This window comes from Pocillopora verrucosa, chromosome 12 (genome assembly GCF_036669915.1).
Source record: "Pocillopora verrucosa isolate sample1 chromosome 12, ASM3666991v2, whole genome shotgun sequence".
NCBI classification, from domain to species: Eukaryota; Metazoa; Cnidaria; class Anthozoa; order Scleractinia; family Pocilloporidae; genus Pocillopora; species Pocillopora verrucosa.
The window spans coordinates 14855507-14865547 of record NC_089323.1 but is presented as its reverse complement, the minus strand read 5'-3'; the positions used below and the strand labels follow the sequence as shown (position 1 = coordinate 14865547).

General features: G+C 39.1%; 1 protein-coding gene across 1 annotated transcript; it reads right to left on the bottom strand.

The window, feature by feature from the left end:
• Nucleotides 1–7435: 7435 nt before the first annotated feature.
• Nucleotides 7436–8640, bottom strand: LOC131779092 (transcription factor Sox-2-like). Its single transcript, XM_059095625.2, has one exon. It carries the CDS (start codon nucleotides 8393–8395, stop codon nucleotides 7496–7498), a length of 900 nt encoding a protein of 299 aa, XP_058951608.2. The 5' UTR covers nucleotides 8396–8640; the 3' UTR covers nucleotides 7436–7495.
• Between the last annotated feature and the right edge of the window lie 1401 nt (nucleotides 8641–10041).

The window sequence follows — 10041 nt, the reverse complement described above, 5'->3', positions numbered from 1 at the left end:
AAAATTAGGAAGGAGCACGACTCTCTGCGTGGGTTAAGACGTAAACAGAGGACCTTTAACCTTAAAACTTTCGCCTCAGACTGTCTCTTTATCAGGGGCACAAAACACATTTGCAGGTTTGCACACCGTAGTTTTATCCTACACACTTGCTCAAATTAGCTGCAAATTGTTGTGTTCAGATCTCGGAATACATTCACTTTAATTTTGTAGATATGTGTGCTGCGGTCCTCAAGACAATTTCTGTTTAAAGGGGGTAAGTTTCTCAGTATATAAACTATGGTGCTGCGTCAGTGGGGAAGTATAACGAGATAATCTGGTTTTAACGACTGAGTTGATAATGTAACTTGTTTGTAAAAGTTTAAAAACTTACGTTCGAGCGTTAGCCCTTCGTCCGAGCGTATGGAAGAATTGTGGCTTGTGTGTGTTATAAAATTTGGATTTCTAATTAGCTGTTGAAATGAATAACGGGATATAATGGCTTTCAACTTATCTAAAATTTCCGCCATGGCCATTGATTCACAAGCGTATTGAGGACCTGCACAGATGTTGTTCAATTCAGTCGGTTGCAACCACTACGGCACACTTACGCATTCAGGTCAAACTCGTTTCCAGTCTCTTTGTTCTTCTTACTACTTTGAGCGAGAGAAGAAGACACAGCTTTGAAACGAGGTTACTCTGAGGTTTGGAGACGCGGAAAGCGACCAGGAGGAGCGTGCAACCTCTCTGACATCAACCAATTAACACGAGAGTCTTTGTCTTCGCATTTTCCCGCCTTACACACTCGCTGGTATCCACGACCGCTTGGGCATGGTCAATTTCCGATTCCCGAAGTAAGTCCGAACACTCCCGACTATTCTCGAATGAGCGGTTTTTTGACAGTTTCTTCGAATGGCTTAGTCGATAGATACAGAGCTGATACCACTTCTCTTTACCGAGGCTTCTTTATCGGACTGATTTAATCTATGAAGAAAAAGTAAAGATTTCGAAATCTTCTTGTTTTCTAGAAACCTGAATCGTAAGTCAGCTTACCCGGTAACTCTGTTTCGTTACTCTACTCGGCACAATCAGCGCTATCAGTGTAGTTAGTAAAGGTGGTGTAAGAACAAAATATATTGGTATCTGGAGATTTCGCCCCATTGCACGTTCGCCCCCACCTTCACCGGTTCACCCCCAAAATCGCAAAGGTGATAGGGGCGCGAACTTTCAATGTGGGAAAAATCTCCATAAACCTGCATATTTAGCCTCCATCTGATGCTTTCACTGTAGTCAGAGAAAATGGCTGGGTCAGTTTACTAGGTGCAGTAGGTGTAGTAAATTACTGAAAATGGGTTTATTTAGCGTGTGTAGTTAGTGTAATCAACACTTTGGCGAAGTCAGTTTGATGCGTTAAGTCAGGGTGCTCCGAGTCAGTTTGCTGCATTAGGTCAGGCTGCTCTGTGTCAGTTTGGTGCGTTACTTCAGGCAGGCTGCTGTGTCAGTTTGGTGCTTTTAGTCAGGTTGCTCTGAGTCAGTTTGGGGCGTTAAGTCAGGCTTCTCTGTGTCAGTTTGGTGCGTTAAGTCAGGGTACTCTGTCAGTTTGGTGCGTCAAGTCTGGGTGCTCTGTTTCAGTTTGTGCGTCAAGTCAGGCTGCCTTGTGTCAGTTTGGTGAGCTACGTCAGGCTGCTTTGTATCAATTTGTTCGTTATGTCAGGGAGCTCTGTGTTAGTTTGGTGCGTTAAGTCAGGCTTCGCGGTGTCAGTTTGTGTGCTAAGTCAGGCTGCTCTGAGTCAGTTTGGTGTGTTAAGTCAGGGTGCCCTGTGTCAGTTTGTGCGTTAAGTCAGGCTGCTCTGTGTCAGTTTGGCGCGTTACGTCAGGATACTCTGTGTCAGTTAGTCGTTAAGTCAGGCTGCTCTGTGTCAGCTCGTTGTCTGTGCGGTGTCTGGAAAAGAAGCGAATAAAATGATTATAGGACATTGAACAAAAACGTAAATATACATCTATAAACAGATGCTCACGTCAAAAGTCAGTAATTTTGTAAATCAGTCTCTGTGTCTTCAGGGAAGAAGGGCCGAAAGTTGTCATCAATGAAAACTATCCTACTCTTTCAACGTGGTTTCTTCGGTCACACACCATAGGAAGGAGTTTTTCACCTGATAAATAACATATTCAGTGTTGAGGGGTGATGGATAACACTTATATTAAAGGGACTGTAATAATGCACCAACCGATTCGAAGCTTCAACATTCTCCTCTCCTTTATCCCCCCCCCCCACCCCCGCTGGCTGGGCAACCCAGATGCATTTGACTGTCAGGGTAGGGAATTAAAACTGGGTGGGGTAGGGTGTTATTTCTTTCCAGCGGAACATACATGTTTTATTTTTTAATATGGAGATGTTTAAAGGTAAAAAGTTCACTTTCGCAAGCAGATGTCTCGGAAAAAAATTTCTAAAACGAAGTCACAGTTGCTGGGGGGATTTGAACACACCAATCCTCAAAAGTTCAGATGCCTGGTAGGTGGATGTTGATGCTTAAAATTGATGAATGCATAATTAACCAGTCAAAGATGCCTCCACTCATAAAACAGGCATGTCTCTTTTAATCGCTACAAAAACGAATTTTGTAACATTGATTATCTGTATATGTGCGTTTGCTACGTATACCACTTGTTTAATACAACAGAATTTCAAATTTACTTCAGAAAACACTGCAATGTGTTGGCATATTTCAATCCAAGTTGGTGCGTTTATGGCATTAGAACGGCCAGTAGTTTGGAACAGGGTCTCTTCTGCAAATGAAAATGGACAACTTCAAAAAATTGACAAGAAGTTGCCAGTTTTACCTTCCCTAGTAACAAATCATTGAAAACTAAGATCAAAATTACAGTAGCTAAAGGTATTGTTTCCTTATTCTACATTGCATCACTGTTAAACCATGCAAACTAAAACTGAAAAAATTCATCCATAAATTTGTGATAATTTGATCACCAAATCAATCGCTACTGTGTTATAACCTCTGTGCTTAACCTTTGAACCCTAAACCTGATTAGCATCTTATTTCTCCCTACCTTTTCAGCCCTGAATCACATTATAATCACGAGAATACAAGAAATGATCACCAACTAAAGAAGCTCTTGATTGTTAATCAAATTCTCCTTATCGGCACCTTGGGAAATATATAGAGAACAGAATGGAGAAAATGCATACTGATGTTAGAGTATAAAGGTTAATAAACTAAACATAAGCTTAAATCATGTCCTGATTAGCAAAAAACTTTAAAATTTCATCTAAAATCAATGCTGCAAAATTGAATAGGAGAGCATCAAATTCAGTTCGTTAGATGATGGAATGATAATAATAGTTATAATAATAATAATAATTGATATATACAAAACAAGTGAATACTGCTTTTTTAATGAGAGCGACAAAATACAACATAAGTATATGCATGTAAGTGATATGCGTTTATTAGGAACATTTCTTTTACCAAACCACCAATCTTTGTGTGTCTGGTGTTATACAAGTGCATGAGGTTATTGGTGACAAACAGATTAAGAAATGACGGCGGAATAAAGCGGTTATGATAGGGGACATAGATGACACTATACAAAAATAATTAATTCTAATGATATTCGAGATGTTTAATTTAAAAAAATAATATAATAATTACTTAATAGATCCTTCTTTTAAAAAATGTAGACCTGCGAGCTTAAAATCAACAGGAACAACCCAGATAAAAAACAAATAACAAAAGAACTAATTAAAATGGCATCAAATGTAGCATCAAAATAAAACTTGTTTATTAGTGTTGGAAGATTTGGTGCTGGATGGTGTGGTGGTGTTGAACTAGTTTGTGTATGGTGTCGTGACCCAGTTGGATGGCGTGGTGCTTGTGGACAGTGTTGTGGCCCAAGTGGATGGTGTGGTGCTTGTGTACAACGTCGTGACCTAAGTGCATGGAGTGGTGCTTGTGCACAGTGTCGTGGCCCTTGTGAACCGTGAGGTGCTTGTGTATGACTTTGTCTCCCAATTGGACGTTGTGGTGCTTGTGTACAACGTCATGCCCAATTAGACGGTGTGTTGCTATTGCGCAGTGTCGTGGCCCAAGTGGATGGTGTGAACTGCTTGTGTACGGTGTCCTGGCCCATCAGGATGGTGTAGTACTTGTGGTTAGGTCAGCTTAAAACATTCCATTTACATGTCGAGAGCTGATCACGCATCGGCAGATGACGGTATGCGTCAGTTTACATCAAGAATATACACCGCTGCAAAAATTTTTAACCCGAATTTGCCGGCAATCGGCTCCAAATTGTAATCTACATCCTCTTTTTTCAAGATGTAGAAGTTTTGTTTTCCTTCTATCAGGTAACTCTGTGCAACTTGCCATCTAAGGAGCTTCTTCTTCAAGCGCGATTTCCTTTGTTCTACTCTAAACAATTTGATCTGATTAAATGTCCTTCTTGTCGCTTTCAATGAAAACTCAAGTGGGCAAGGCAATTCTTTGGACGCTTTGGACATCTTTCCTGGACGTTGAAGAAAAAAATTGTCAAGAATGGAAGCCGAATTTCAGAGAGGAGCGGAAAGGAGGTTGTGTGACGAGTTAAGGTGAACAGTTCACACACCCCAAATCGTCACTCTCCGATTAAATTCTCGATCAGAGCTAAGTATTAAACGTACCTTTAGCATCAGAAATTTTAGTGAAGAAAGAGAGCATACTAAAACTGACATTGTAGTTGGAAGGATCAATCATTCTGGACCATTTTTTCGGGAGCTGTACCTCTACAGTGTACACACAGTCTGTGCCTGTGCAGCTGAAGTAGGAAAAGCTCTGAAAATGAACAAAGAATTACCCTATCAACATTACGAAAAGTACAGAAGAGCGGATTCTCTCCTGTAAAAGGATTCTACGCTACGGTAATACAGTTGGAGAACTAAACAAGTACAAGGTCGACCCTCCATGAGGTTCATGCGGCCATTTCGTTTACACCTTCCTGTGCGGTTAGCCGCTGTACAGGTATACCAGAAGAGCGCTCAGCACGGTGGAGGGGATGGCTAAAATATTAAGTCTCCCCAGGTCTAGATTTCTACTTGACCAATCCGAAAGCACGAATTGCCTTAAGGGTAATTATCGCCAAATTTGGCGTAATTCTCGACCAATCAGGGGTCGTGCATCTCAATTATCAACTGAGTATTTATACTAAATAAAAGCAGGAGCCCATGAAATTATAACTGCTTGGAATATTTTTGTTTCTAATTTTGGGTCCTCTTTTCGTCCGACGATGAAAAAGCAGACATTGGGGGGGGGGGGGGAAGGGTGGGGGGACACCAAGTGAGAAAAAAAATTTGTAATTGTTTATTATCACAAGAAGGACGGTGGGGAACATCCTGTTATATTTGTTAGAGATTCCCTCCCCCTCCCCCTCCCCCCCCTGGAAAATGCCTTCTCAGAGATAAAATTATCGCTAAAAGATTAATGAACCAGTCATTCTATTTTAGCAGCAGAGTGGTGAGCCTGTAGCTGATTCACGATGATAATCAGTTTGTTCAGGGACACTAAAGTTTATAATACGCCGTCTATCATTTCTTGGCTGGGGAAAGTACTATAACTTTGGCTTGACTGAGTCAATTGGTCGCACGTTAAGTAAGAAAACAAAGATAGAATATCTCAGAAGAAAACACAACTTTTCCAAAGTTGTCATGGTCTCTGATATTTCTTCCGCGCCTTTACTTATAAAGAAAATGGACAGGGAGAGACGGATCCAGAGAGCACTGCCCGTCTAGACCCAGATAGATTGTGCTGGTAAAAGTAGCGTAACATGCTATTAGAATTGCTCATATTTTCATGATTCTGCTAAAAAATTTTGGTTATTTTTTATAACTGCTCTACTTTTCCTTAAAATATGCTTTCAAAAAGAAACAATATAAAGTCCAAATTAAATATTTATCGTTTATAAAGCTAAATATGTGCTTTTATTTTTCAATACTGTTAGCTGCTGCACTTTATTCCAGACTAGTAACGATGACTTAACGTGTCAAATGTACGATGTAGGCAGGAACTGGGACCGAATTAATCTTTACATCCGGTGTGCCTAGTTCTCTAGACGACGAACGCTAGACATTGCAAAACTGAAAATAGACTGAATCATAGACCGAACTTGAAAATAATCAATCTTAGTGACCAAACAAGTCATAACTCTGGTTATATTCTCTTAAAAAAAAAACTAAAAATGCACTGATTATGCTAACAGTTTTAGTTCAGTTTTAATTCAGTTTTAGACCGTATATTCCTCCTGGGCATTCCCTCGATTCTCCGTTTGTTTTTTTCCTTTCATTTATTTACTTATTTTATTTCGCATACTCTATACATGTCTACTTAAATATCGTCAGGAAAACTGCCGTTAGACAAAGGCACTTTACGCAAAGGAAAACATTCTAATGGCTGAGAGAACGAGGCGTTGTTAACGGCCTTTAATTGACTTCAAAGCCACCTGCAACGCTTAGGGTTTACGAGTTTCCTTTCTATTGTATACAGTTGGTTTGATTCCATAGTGAACTTTTTATCCAACAGAAAACTTCACAAATACCATTGACACTTCGTGTTGTCGTGGCAATTAAAACAATGGTATTTTTTTTTCTTCACGGTGATCATTTTAAGTAAATTTTAGAGTTTCAAAAAATACCATGTAAACTTGGACCTTGAAGAATTTTTTGTCTTTTTTCTGTCGTTGAAGGTTTTTACCTGATTAGGTTTATTTTCTTCTTTAATAACAAACAAAATCAAAATATTTTCGCCGTAGATGAGTGTTTGTTTGCTCTTAAATTTCGAAGAAGAACAATAAATTAAAAAAACAAAACAAAACAAAAAAGAAGAAAACAAAAGAACCAGACAATAGTACCTGTTAATGCAAAAATTCATCATAACTATTGGTGGTAAACAATGGTTACCTAAAACCAACTGCAGCCTTTCGGACACTTATCGAAATTACGTAAAATTCAATGAAGTGAATTCACCCTTTATAGCTCGTGTATTACTAGTAATACATGTTTGATTTTTGTTTTGGGAACGTGTTTTTTATTTCCCATCTCTCGCTCTTGTTAGCGAATACTTGTTGTTCTCTTAAAGGTCATAATATATTCAATTGCCGTTTATTTTATATTTAATTTGTGCAAATATATGTTGCAACCTGTGAATTTAGAAAATTCCGTAATCTAATCGATGAGAGAACGGTTTTTTTTCTTCTCAGAGCGGAAGTCTTCACTGAAACCAAACGTTGTAATGTAATATGAAAAAAATAAATTGGAAAAGTCAAATTATTCTAGAACCTTTCAAGATCTCACTGCAACCCTTTGTAGAAAACAAAAACCACCCTTGTGCGCTGAATTTGAGTTTTCGCAACTACAAATAAAAACGTTTTGAATAGAACTATTTACAGCGCTAATCGAGAGATATTAAATCAGGTTATGGGACTGTTATATCAGCAAGATCTTCAGGCAGTTTGCAACAATCTTTATGTACATTTTTCACCATCTTCCTTCGTAAAAGTATTGACTTCTTGGGTCAACAATAACATATGGGGTATCGTGTGGCCCGAGTGAAAATTCATTTTCGGTTGGAAGCCCTTCTGGAGGAAGGCAGCAGCCACATCTAACAGGAGGGAGGTAAGGAAGTATTTGCATCACTTCCCTCTCACCAGGGATGTGACTTTGCAAAAAGTGGCGCTGACTTTGAAATGGTGTTGATTGAAACGCCATGGAATGGCAACCTCTCGACAACGGCACTCGATGTTCTCGGAAACTTAACTCATCCGTAAATCTCCGATGGTGAATCTTCTCTTGACCACCTATGTTTCTGCTTGCCTTACAGTTATCCTTGTGCAAATATGACGAGGATCTCAACTGTACATGCGAAGGGAGGTCTTCAAAATTTTCCTCTTTGCTAGGAGTGCTTTCTGGTCGCGAAGCGGGAAGACAACTTTGGTCTTCATATTCAGTTTCTTCCTTCTTAACAAGGACTTCACCACTTTTAAAATCTTCATTTCCATTGAAATGTTCAGGATTTTCCCCCAGCTGATCGTTCTCTTGCGGCGCCGCAGAGGACTCGTGGCAAACACACGGTCCGAACGAACAGGACGCTTGGTTCAGGCTCAGGTTGTGTTTCAAGTACTTTTTCTTGGGCCGTCTCTTCGGTCTGTACTTGTAATCAGGATGTTCTATCATGTGAAGCTCGCTCAATAGTTTGGCTTGTGCGAAAAACTTTTGTTTTTCCTCCTCGGTGAGTTTTCTCCACTCCGAGCCAAGAATCTTGCTGATTTGCGAGTTATGAAGTTTAGGATTTTCACGCGCTAATTCCCGGCGTTTGCGACTGGACCATATCATGAAAGCGTTCATTGGCCGTTTTATGTGATTTTCAAGGCTGGACATCTTAACCTTCGATGGCTTCTCTCCAGGAAGATTTCTACGCTTAGTCACCTTTCTCCACCGCTGAAGTTAGAGTAAATGATGCTGCCTCTCACTTCACTAGCTTTTGAACGCCTCAAAAACTTCCGTGAAATTGCGTTTCACAGTGGGACATCAATTTCTCAAACAAATTCACTTCAATTAGCTTCGACGCAACATAAGCGTCCTGCCTTGCTAGTGCTAGATAGCTTCTCATAAACGACCTTGATAATACCGGTTGACAGAGTCTTGCGTCTTGCTTTTATGCTGAGACACAAAACAAAAGGCTCTTTTGTGTTTAATTAATGTTTAATGTGAGCTCAAGTGGCGAGAGCGTGTGTCACAAATTGTTCATTTCATGTCGTCTTCTTTCAGTTCTTTATACTTTCCGGCGAGAGCTTCGACGGCTTTCAATTTAAATTGACGATTCTCTTTAAATAGCTAAACTATGTGACCTGAAATAGCTTTAAAATCGTTCGTTACTTTCACCTGGAAGGTTGCATTTTCTGGCTATATTCTCTCACAAAATTCATGGTTGAATAATTAATAAAGCCTACTTTCGAAACAATAGCGCTCATTTATGCGGTCGCGGTGAAAGTTTTCTTTAGATCCCTGCATAAAACAAATGAAGTTGTTGTTATGGATGAACACGGGCCATTATTTTGCGTTTTTGATTCAACCATTAATTTTTGCTTTCACTTCGGTATGAAATGTTTTTATTTGCAATATCAAAATAAACAGAAGTCAGATTTTTTATAATTTTTTAAACAACAAGCATGCATTCGACATGTCTGCTTTATAACAACAATAGAACTCATCAAAGGCAAGGATGTTTCGGTTTGATAAATTATTCATGTTGTGCGTTTAGTTCATGGCCGTGTTTCTTATAAAGACAAACTTTTACATGACAATGGAAGAGAAAGGAGTCTAAAACCATTGAAAAGAAAAGAGACTTAAAAACAGCTCGTGGTTTTAAGACACGAGAGGTTTTCTGTTCGTTTCCCACAAATTCCTATAAGATGGTTGGTCATCGGTGTATTGCATTAAGCGTTTATCTCCAGAAGTTTGGTCTTGTTTGCCAAACGCTCCGCATAAACAAATTTTCTGACAAGCAGGTGTTGCAGTCGGTGAAGGCTTGTAAAACAGTTTCTTTAATTTGCAGTAATTAACTATAAAGACTATCTGAGAAGTTGTTGATGCCTGACATTAACTTGCACAATCTTTGTGAGCAGTAGAACTTCAACACACCCGCAATGTTTGCACGGAAATATAACATTAAAACTTTTCGACAACGTTGTTTGTTTATTTGACACGATGTTGTGTTATTTGACTCAGCAAAGTATATTTGGAGCCAGGAGAAAATTCATTTCATCGAATGATATTTGTAATGCTACATCACATATGAAACATGAAAATATTGGAATCGTAACCGACTCTTCTTTGGAGCCGGAATTGTTCACCAGACAAGATTGTCCGATGTTCTTACAAAATGATCAATTCTTGCTTTTATGTTCAAAATTGTGATAAAAAATTAACCATTCAAATAACAGTTATTGAGCGGTTCTTTCACGTGGTGTTCTGTATTATATTGAAAAAGTTGGGTCACACTTTCAATCCTAAGAATGAAATTT

Excerpts from the sequence above, each read along its gene's own strand:
- LOC131779092 (XM_059095625.2), bottom strand. The coding sequence starts at position 8,395 with ATGTCCAGCCTTGAAAATCACATAAAACGGCCAATGAACGCTTTCATG.